This window comes from Topomyia yanbarensis, chromosome 2, assembly GCF_030247195.1.
Source record: "Topomyia yanbarensis strain Yona2022 chromosome 2, ASM3024719v1, whole genome shotgun sequence".
NCBI classification, from domain to species: Eukaryota; Metazoa; Arthropoda; class Insecta; order Diptera; family Culicidae; genus Topomyia; species Topomyia yanbarensis.
This window is the reverse complement of record NC_080671.1, coordinates 396,625,016-396,635,846: the sequence shown is the minus strand read 5'-3', so window position 1 is coordinate 396,635,846 and position 10,831 is coordinate 396,625,016. Positions and strand designations below refer to the sequence as shown.

The window sequence follows — 10,831 nt, the reverse complement described above, 5'->3', positions numbered from 1 at the left end:
GACTTGGTTACCCGATGCTTAGGCATCTTCCGCCCGGAGGCAAAAGAGCCCTCCTAGACTCTTATAACACTATCAGGGAACGCGGGTCCTTCCCAGAGGAATGGAAACTGGCCCACGTAGTCCCCATTCCTAAAAAATGCCAGCGTACCCGTGCCCCGAGCGACTTCAGGCCAATCAGCCTGCTGTCATGCACCGCTAAGACACTGGAGAGGATGGTAAACCGGCGACTGACCACGTGGCTGGAAGATGAGAAACTACTCGACCCACGCCAATTCGCTTTCCGGAAGGGATCCGGTACCGAAGCCCACCTGGGCTCGCTCGGCGAGGTATTAGACAGAGCAAGGTCCGAAGGCATCCACGCCGATATTGCCATACTCGACATAGCAAAAGCTTACAACACAGTCTGGCGCGAAGGCGTCCTTCAACAATTCCAACGATGGGGCATACAGGGGAACCTAGGCGTCTTCATCCAAAACTTTCTAACCAACCGCCGCTTTCGGGTATGCATTGGCGGCACACTCTCCGACGAATTCCGAGAGGCCAACGGAGTGCCACAAGGATCAAATCTAACCGTGACCCTCTTCTTAGTGAGGATGAATTCGCTCTTCACCGCGCTACCTGGGGGCGTCTATGTCTTCGTGTACGCGGACGACATCATATTGGTGGCCCTCGGGAAGACGATCCCGCGCACAAGAATAGTCGCCAACGCAGTCGGCCGATGGGCACTCGCCACTGGATTCAACATCGCCGCCACCAAGTGCACCATTACACACTGCTGCAGCACATATCACCCAGCCAACGCTCGTCCAATCCGCCTCAACGGTACAGTAATTCCGTTCCGAAAGGAACCGGTCGTCCTCGGGATCACTCTCGACCGGAAACTGACAATGATACCACACTTCCGGCGACTGAAAAAAGACTGCCAGAGCAGAAATCGATTAGTCCGGACCATTTGCGCCCACCACCCCAAAAACATCCGCCGAGCAGCGCTGAACGTCGGACGATCTCTTATCCACAGCAGAATCTTCTACGGGATAGAGATGACTTCCCGGAACCTAGACGGACTCTCCGACATCCTCGGGCCCTTAATCCACGGAGCGGTGCGGCTAGCCGCCGGTCTACTACCGAGTACCCCGGCCGAAGCTGCCTGTGCAGAGGCAGGAGTGCTACCCTGCCGCTGGGAAACAGCCAGGGTGGCCTTCAGAAGAGCACTAGGCTTCCTGGAGAAAACTTCGGGCGACGAGTGCCCCCTTCTCACCACCGCCTCCAACCTGCACCAGGAGTTCACCAGCAACGACCTCCCACCCATCGCTCGTCTACACCGGGTGAGACCCCGGACCCAACACCGACGACAGCCTTGCTCGCACTATAAAAGTTGGCGACCATACTAGTTAAATATAGACAGCTAATTAACCGAAGATATTCACATCACACTAAAATCTTTACCAGTGGTTCAAAAGCGAACGACGGTGTAGGAGCGGGGATCGGCGGCTTGGGGAACGGGCTCTCCTTCCGCCTACCTCCCTCCTCCTCAGTTTTCTCGGCGGAAGCGGCCGCCATTGCAGTGGGAATGATCAAAAGACCCACCGATACACCGACGGTCATCTTTACAAACTCGCTCTCGGTCCTGAGGGACGTCGCTAGCGAGATCTCCAAACATCGCTTCGTTCAGGCCATCGAGACACTTCGAGACCCATTGGTTACCATCTGCTGGGTTCCGAGTCACAGCGGCAACAAGGGTAACACAGATGCCGACCGATTAGCCCTCATCGGCAGACGAGCCCGGACCCGGCTCCCTAATGAGACTCCAACCATTGACATCGACAGGGAATTCAACACCAGCTTGCAGAACGGATTCACCAACCACTGGCGGAGTTCTCGAAATCACATCCAAAAAATCAAAGGCTCAGCCGACACCTGGACCGACCGAAACAGCCAGAGGGAACAAAAAATACTCTCCCGACACCGCGTGGGGCAGACACGAGTAACCCACGCACACACCGTGTCCACTGAGCCCGTCCCAAAATATTCCTACTGCAACACCAGGCTCACCGTCGAACACCTGCTGTGCAACTGCCGAGAACTGGAGGACCTACGGCGTCAGTACGGCCTGACTGGTCCGATACGGGACACCCTATCCAACGACCCGGTTCGGGAGGAGGCACTCCTCCTCTTCCTAAAAGACGCCGCACAGTGGCGGGTCTTCAAACAAAAGTCGCACAAAACTTCAAATGTTACCTAATTTGGCTGAAAATCACAATTTAAGCTAATTTTGAGGTGCTGAGCTCATTTTTGATGTCAAAAGTCGTAAAATATTAAATGCATTTTTCCATACAGTGTCATTGAACCTTTCTTATAACTATGATCCCGTTTTCATGACAGATTTTCCGTTACTGTTCACCAATGTCAGCAATATCATAAAAAATGAAGAACATTACTTTAAATCCATTGTATAACGAGTTGGTTTACTGTAGATTGTCTAACTATTTTACACAAAACAATATGCGCCTCCATATCAGCAACAAAGCTTCAAAATCTCCTTAAAAAAATTGCGCACCTAGGCGCAGAACGAGACCATGATATTCGAAAAGTAGAGGTTATTTCCCATAGAATGTATACTATGTGACCGTTCCGAAATGATTCCGAAATTTGTACAGAATACATTAGTGGAAAAAGTATTTTTGATCTGACCCTCTCAAACATATTTAAACTAAAAAGTCATAGTTCCAAGTGAATTTACCAAATGCATTTTATTCACTAACCAAGCTCTTTCGTTCCTCTACACAATGAAACTAGTTGTGCTAAAATCGGACCAAAATCAAAAGAGCAACATGCATTTGAAGTGAACAGAGCAATGGTGGTTTCGAAAATGAAAATCATTAAAAATTCTGGATTTTGCTACGTTTAAACTCATGTTAAAAATCGTGTTCTTATCCAATAATCATAAAATTTTGAATACACATCATACAATACATGAGAAATTTAGGAAAAATATAAAATATCAACATTTCAAAAATAAATATTTCAGGTTTTGGCCAGCCTCCAGCCACTGTGCGCCGGCCTATACGACAGCATTTAAACAATAAAATTGATAACGCAAACCCTGCGCAAACAAAATGAAATGTAACATTTATTAATTGTAATCCCGCTTTATTTCATGCTTGATGTCGAGTGCTGGAGTATTTTTTCAGCAGACTTTCTGACGGACTTCCAGCATCTAAATGTCGGTTTACATAGTTGAGATCGGAGGTGGTGTTACCGTTTCGATTAGGTGATTGGTTGGTTGTTTCAAGGACCGCTTTTTCCAGTGCGTGAAGATTTTGAATGGCAATCGCACAGGACGGGACAAACTTGTATGCCCCCTCAAAATTCCATCGGGTGAACTTTAGCAGTATTGCTGTGTCGGACTTGTTATTCAACATAGTTCGTACCAAGCGTCATGTTTAGCACTAAATAAAAGCAAATCGGCCATTGTAGTCATAAAACCGCGAGTGACAAGTGCGCCAAGAATCAAAATCCATTCAAAGCGGCTCTAAGCACTTTTTTTACTGAAATACTAAAGAGAGCTACGCCTCACCACGACAAATCGTTAGGCTGTATTGGCTCAGGAGGAGTATGACTCTGACGATCCCCATCGTGAGACATCTGTTCTCCTAAAAACTGTAATCGAACCAGCTGTAGTTACAGCTCTTGGTCTTGGAAATTTGAGATCAAACAAGGAGCTTCCAGCGTTACAAGAAACACCAAAAATTGGGATATCTTCTCGCTGATAAAGGATCGCTGATAATCTGATCTTTGCTACAATTTTAGGAGGTGGCCTGCTTACTGCCCATAATCAAATATTTGTCCCATTCTTGTTGCTATGCAACTATGAAAACGAGCGTTAAGTTTGCAAACAATTTTTGCTATTTAAAAATGAAGGTCGTTGCAGTTCGTTATTTATTAATTGTAATCCCGCTTTATTCCATGGGCGAATGACCTATAGGTTAAAGCCCCAATAAACAATCATAATAATAATAATAAAATCGACGGCTCCGTTAAACTATCGCTATGAGCCGTTTCAAAAAAACGAATTTAAAAAAAATCGTCATAGCCTATTTATAGTGTGCACAACAGATACAGTAAACACTGAGAATCCTACCTGATCAGGAACCGTGGGTTTAGTATTGCAAAACTTCCCCATTTTTGAGACTTTGGACATAAACTAAAACAGTCCATTCGGAAAAATGGCATTCAGCGAGACAAATATCTGCGAAATGACAATCGGTGGATTTTCTTTCGTATGCTGACAGTCAAGGGGGTACACTGAAGAGTATGTTAGGAGCGGCTAGAAATAACATCAGTCTCGAAACGGACGGCTGAAGAAGGAATGCGATACCTCATTAGCTATTTTCTTGATGACACTCTCATCTCGAAGTTAGGCATAGCAGTCGTGGTAAAGTCTCATACCGAATCTTCAACCAATAACCCCGACCCGATAATTTCAAATTTAAAAAATTCGATCCGACTATCACCAATAGCATAACAAATGTACTTTCTGAAAAAAAAATAAGTTGACTCTCACATTCTATTTTTACACGATACATAACTCAATCACGAAGAGCTGAACGCATAACTGACGGCGACCGACCTACTTTCAAGACTATGAATCATCCGATACGCTAAATTTGATATGAACAGAAGCCTCTGTATTTAGACAATAAACAGATCAGTATCTCCATCCTACCGAAGTCAGCCTTCACGAGTACATCCAACTAGTGATTAATGCAAATATCCATTATCTCATCTCAAAAGTTCATTGCTCAACTTCGTACGGATTCCAAGAGTACCGAGAAGCGTTCCCTTCAGCAGCTGGGTTGCGCTTTCCTGGCCATTGGTTCTGCTCGGCGCAGGCCAAAGTATTCTTACCTACATGAAACAAACAAAAAAGAAACTTAATTTTCCTTTCGTATGCCCGGGGTAACAGATTGATGCTAAATTATATTTAGATCAATTTTCGACAGCACGCCTGCCAAACCTAACCTCACACACACACACACGGCTGCGAACCCCGTAGGAAGAGTTCTTTACGCTTCTGCCTTTTGAGGGATTTGCCGACTTCCCTGTCGATAGCAGGCTGTGTTCTTGTCGGTGTTGACGGATAGAATAGGATTTATATGGTGCCTGGATGGATTGAAATTGGAATTATACTAGAATTGACTCTGATGCGTCGCAGGCTGTTGCAAATTGAGCGGATTGATTGATTGTGAATGGAACGGAAATTCAGGCGTGCTGTTGAAGAAGGAGAAGAAGCGAAGACTCATCAAATTGAGCTTGACACCCCTCTACTCTGCCTAGAAGATGTGAGATATTAATGAGAAGGACTGACTTTTTGGGGCTGCTGGTGACGGGTGAACAGATTTAAGATCATGATATTGACTTACTGCTCTTCGTATGATAATAGGACACCCAGATGGATATCAAAGTGGCTTATTGAAGCATACAAAGAATCACTTTTTCAATTCTTTTTGCATAAGAATACCCTGTTTTAAATTTCAACACTGACTGCCCTGACAACGATGAATGCATAAATAAAACTTTATCTCCACCTACTTGCGAAAGTTCACACGTGGGGAAAGATGCAAATGCACGCTAATGCATTTCAGCCACAATGATGCAGCCGGCAACGGACGGTGTCTGTGCGCCAAGTTGTTGAGTTCTTCGGTCGATGGAGCGAATTCACACGTGTTCAGTATTCCGTTAGGCATGCCATTCTCAGTGCCCACCTTCCAGGAAGCAACATCTGGTACTCAAACGCCCCCCCCCCCCCCCCCCCCCATATGCATCCAGCGAAGCGAGCGCACTTTATGTAAATGCCGTGCGAATAAACAGCAACAAATTATGTGCAAGCGAAAGCTTTCTCTGGAAGCGACGAAGATGTTTGCCTGGTTGTTGAAGTTCCTTTTTATGCCTGCGTTATTCAGTCGTGATAAAAGAACACTTTCTCACTAAATTATACACAAAGTAGATTTGCGTAAGTTCTCATTACATTGTAACTGGCTTGAATTTCGATCAAGCCGATGCATGTTGGGAAACTACGATATTAAGTTCGTATATGTAGGAATATAATGAATTTAGGAACTAATTAATGTCATTGATGAACAACAAAAATATGTTAGGAGACAAAATATTGCCCTGCGCTACCTTCAGAATTGAGTCTCAAAAAACATTTCACAAACTGCACGGAACAACAATTAGTTTTGTCGCTACAAATCTGTTATAACAATTCTTGCATGTTGCATGCCAACTAGTGACTGTAATCAATTAAAAACAGCTAAATCATGTCGTGATATGTTTAAACATTGTTGAAAGAGGTACTCCAATATGTAATTAAACATTCTTAAAAATCATAATCACGAAGAAAGAATTCATCCGTTAAGAAAATCGTTCCACGTGAACTGAAACGAAACATACATGTAATTACACTTTATTATATAAGGGAGTTTCCTTGGTGACGCAAGGTAAAATTGAGTGTGCTCACACACGTGTAATTGATTTTACCCCCAGCCACCAAAGAAAAACTCCCCTTCAAAGCCAAATGATTGATTACAATTACACACTGTACCACAAAGCGTTTCAACAACTTGCACCTGGAGACCGCCTTCAACCACAGGAAAAATAACTTTCCTCCACACCGAAGTGATGATTGGCTGGAGCAAACGCCTCAAGCGCCATGTAAATTATTTCCGAAACATTCATACGTCAGAGCTTAAAGCACGAGATCCCACGACCAAACAGTAGGGCGTAGAAGGTAGACGGTGTACCTACAACTCGCTAGTTAGCATGGCCCGGTTTTCCTTCCGGGACCGAGAAGAGGATAAGCGCACCTGGGAAGGGACGGAGGAGAACGTGGAACAACGTTTAGTTTCGCCGATGTTAGCCGCCGGAGCATGTTTGCTGGCATGGCAGGTAGGTAGGTAGGTACTCGCTCTACACGCGCGGCTGCTCCTGATGTTTCCCATTCCCGAAGGTGGCAAAGTTGTGGTAAGTTTCAACTTTTGACTCGGTCCTAAATTCCGGTACCAAATGAAGCATACATTTTTCTGGCATAACTTTTCAGTATGAACCCGACAAAAGGTGAGGTTTGGTTGGAACAATTTCGGAGCGCGCTGGTTTTGGTTTTGTAGTTTTTGTTTCATCCTTTTTCATAAAATGTTGAAGTGCAAAAATAACTTTTCAGCATGATTTGAATTGCAGACAAAGGCTTGAAGCGTTGGCAATGATTATGGACTTGTGTTTAGTACATACTGCAATATTGTATGAGAATTTTGTCCAACTAAGCAAATATAAGTTTTTTCTCAATTCGTTTATTTCCACGGCTCATATCGGTAGCTTAACGAAGCCGTGGATCTTTGATGTGTTTACAATATGTGAAAAAATAACAAATATGATTGATTTTACTTTGCACGCAACTTTCTATTGCGTGTAGAGACCTATATTCGTGGTGAGGAAACGTTCATCTAGGGTGGGCGTAGCGTAGTTGATAAATGGATTGCCTTGTATGCAGTGCACCTGGGTTCGAGTCCCAACCCCGCACATAGGGTTAGAAATTTTTCATAAGAGATTTTTCTAATCCAAAGAGGCAAATGACCTTAAGGTTAAAACCTCTATAATCGAAATAAAAAAACGTTCGTCTGCTCGCCTACTGCGTTAAGAGGGTCATTTAATTAACTCTTTTCTTTCACGTCACGGTCATCATCGTCAAGGCAGTTCACTATACATATATATAATTTATTAGACCCCAAGGTTTCTAAAATGACACTTACTGTAATGCCTATTCAAATTTAGAAAATTATGACTGACAGATAGAATTAACACATGGTAATGTACCCTCGTAGTTACATAGAGTTATTTAAAGATGAAGTGTACCTTAACCAATTATAAAAAATGATTGAGAGATCGTATCAATCACTCGGTGTGATTGGTTGTGTTTTTCTTATCGCTGTGGTTCTGCGATTCCCCGAAAAAGCAAGGTCACCCTATCGGGTTCCTTTTTTCGTTCGAGCTCAGCCACCCGGACTTTATCAGCTCGGCCCCAGCCATCCGGCGTATATCGACTACCTACTCCAAGTGATAGTTTTACGCGAGTGTAGTATCCCGTCACACAGTTAGTAGTGCGAAAAACAAGTGATCCGGATCTCACTTCCTGGCGGGCAACCCGCCAACCGGAGGGACGGTCAAGCCGCCAAAGGGCTGCCTCCCACCGAAATATACCAAAAACCAAAGCCTACTACGAAATTGTGTAGTGATAACAGTGGCAAGTATCAGGAGCGCAGACTTTAAAGTAGGTAAACTACTCGCGCCTCCACCGAATATAAAACATTAAATCTGTGAACAGATCGCGCCTCCATCACCAAGAAAATTTAAACCTGGTAAAAAACTTGCGCCCCCATAAAAAGTGCGAACCGTGAGCGACTTGTGATCCATACGAGAGTGTAGTGACGAACCTCAAACGAGTTTGGTTGACTCTTCGGGCAGTTCAATCCCGGCCTTCCCTGATTCTTCCGTGTAAACCTGCACTGCACCCCTTCACCGGGGAATCAAACCAGACTAGAGTGGGCGATGGAAGGCGATCCGCCTCCCCCAGGGGAGGGCCCACCGCTTAGTTACTCCATACCAGCCTTTATGACCTCAGGTGATTTGATCGACCAGCAGACTCTACTGCTGCGTGCGGCGAAGGACAGTGAAGGTAACAGTGTAAATTTACCAAACCCACTGCTGTTACAGCTACTACTGAAAGAAGCAATTGGGTCTGATCCTAATAAGTGCATCCATGCTACCAAGGAGGCAAGAGGAACGCAGTACATTCTGCGCACTACATCCAAAAGGATACTCCAAAAATTGCTCAACATTAAACAGTTCTCCAACGGTCAACAGGTCGAGGTGATCCTCCATCCTCACCTGAATAAAACCCAGGGAATAATTTATGACCTCGACACAATCAATATTCCCACTGAAGAAATTCTCTCTGCGCTCAGACCCCAAAATGTGGTGGAAATTAGAAGAATAACCAAGGTGACCAAAGGTATGCCGACTAACACACCACTGTTAGTACTCTCATTTGCTGGGTCTCACCTGCCGGAAACGATCTTCCTAGGCTTGGTTAGAGTAAGAGTGAGGAAATATTACCCTTCTCCCATGCAGTGCTTCCGCTACGGGCGCTTTGCACACGTAAGTAAAACATGTTTATATAAGAAGATATGTCTAAACTGCGGCACAGAACACGAAACCAGTAACGAAAACCTATGCACCAAACCTAGCAATTGCACTAACTGCAAAGATAGCCACTCCGCCAGAGACAAATCCTGCCCTATTTGTTAAAAAGAGTATCAGGTGGTTAAAATCAAAACTGACAACGGACTCTCATTCCCGGAAGCCCGAGCCCTTGTCAACCAGGAGTCAAGAAAACAATCATACGCAGCTACACTAAAAGATAGACTATCCCCTGGAAATGACGAAAAAGATCGCACCATACAGATACTTAGGGAGGAAATTTCACAATTAAGAGGACTGATACCCAAAAAAAACGGAGACCGATAGCAAAGATTTGATAATCGCTAAACTAAAGGAGCAGCTATTGGACGAGAAAATACAAAATAAAGATTTGCGCAATGCAATGGCGGCCCTCCGCCATGCTTTTACGGCACTGAGAAGGCAGGTGCTACCAAGGACCCCCTCAACCGGCCCCGGCACCAGCACATCCCAAACGACGACGACAAAACCGGCAACAGGATTCTTAGCTCCACAAGCAACGGCAGTGAAACAAAACACACCAACAAGCTTAACACAATCAGAAGGCGAAACAAATCGACCAAGCCGAAGCAAATCTAAAAAGGAACGAGATCAACAACATCAAGAAAAATCGAGGAGCCCCCTTCTGAAACAGAGCCAACAAAAACCATCCGAATTCGCACCAGCGAAAGAAATCCCGACAAAACATCTCTACAATCCCCAACCGCACAACGTTAAGAGGCCAGTAAACCAAAGTGGGGACCCAGCCACCTACATTTTGGACTAAGTAGCCAAACTAAACAGCAACTACCTAATAACACATGCAACAACAAAAACGCCAGCAACACCACAAAAGCCTACCCACACCGACCCCGTCCGGGGAAGTACCGGCCCTCACCGACGAGCCCCCGGCGGCTGTCGGTGTGGGACCATCGGTACCTTTCCGGGTAAGTACCGAAACACAACGAAATTCGACCACAGAAACTGCCCTATCTCTTCCCCCCCCCCCCACAGCATCAAGCGACACACACCAAACGGAAGAACCGGTTGCCTCCGTTCCCCCGGGCTACCGCGGGCAATTGTGTAAGCGGACCGCCCGCCATACACAAACTATACTTCAAGAACCAACCCAACCGATAAAGGGAACGTCGGTCCTCTCGGTCGACCACCCAACCCATACGCTAACTGCAACACCCATCAACCAATTTTCTGGCGAACCGGAAGCTCCCGGCCGGCATCCGCTAGGAAGCCCCAGAGGAAGGCTGCCTGGCCGCCCTGACCACAGGAACGACAAAGAGAGAAGCAAAGCACACATCACAGATGAGACGGGCACAAGACCCGTCGCTACGGGCTCTTTCACCCGCTCCGGCAGACAGTACAATCCCCCACCAACTAGACTAACTCCGATACAGAGCAGAGCAGACTACACAGTACCAAGCGGAAACGCCACGAAGACACCACCTCACCGAAGATTGCAGAATAAAAGACACAGGACAACCAGCAAGAACAAACACGTTACCAGTTCTGTTAGGAAAAAAAATTCTCCCCTGTACTGGCCCCG

General features: G+C 45.6%; 1 protein-coding gene across 1 annotated transcript; it reads left to right on the top strand.

Moving 5' to 3' along the window:
- Positions 1-212: 212 nt before the first annotated feature.
- LOC131680839 (uncharacterized) lies at positions 213-10,410 on the top strand. The gene is made up of 6 exons (XM_058961550.1): positions 213-1,325; positions 1,406-2,149; positions 4,795-4,898; positions 8,589-8,922; positions 10,113-10,217; positions 10,285-10,410. Exons 1-6 carry the CDS (start codon positions 213-215, stop codon positions 10,408-10,410), a joined length of 2,526 nt encoding a protein of 841 aa, XP_058817533.1.
- The last annotated feature ends 421 nt before the right edge of the window (positions 10,411-10,831 follow it).

Excerpts from the sequence above, each read along its gene's own strand:
- LOC131680839 (XM_058961550.1), top strand. The coding sequence starts at position 213 with ATGGTAAACCGGCGACTGACCACGTGGCTGGAAGATGAGAAACTACTC. Across the intron at positions 2,150-4,794 it reads ACACCCTATCCAACGACCCG|TTCATTGCTCAACTTCGTAC; the intron begins GTTCGGGAGGAG and ends TCATCTCAAAAG. Across the intron at positions 10,218-10,284 it reads GACCATCGGTACCTTTCCGG|CATCAAGCGACACACACCAA; the intron begins GTAAGTACCGAA and ends CCCCCCCCACAG.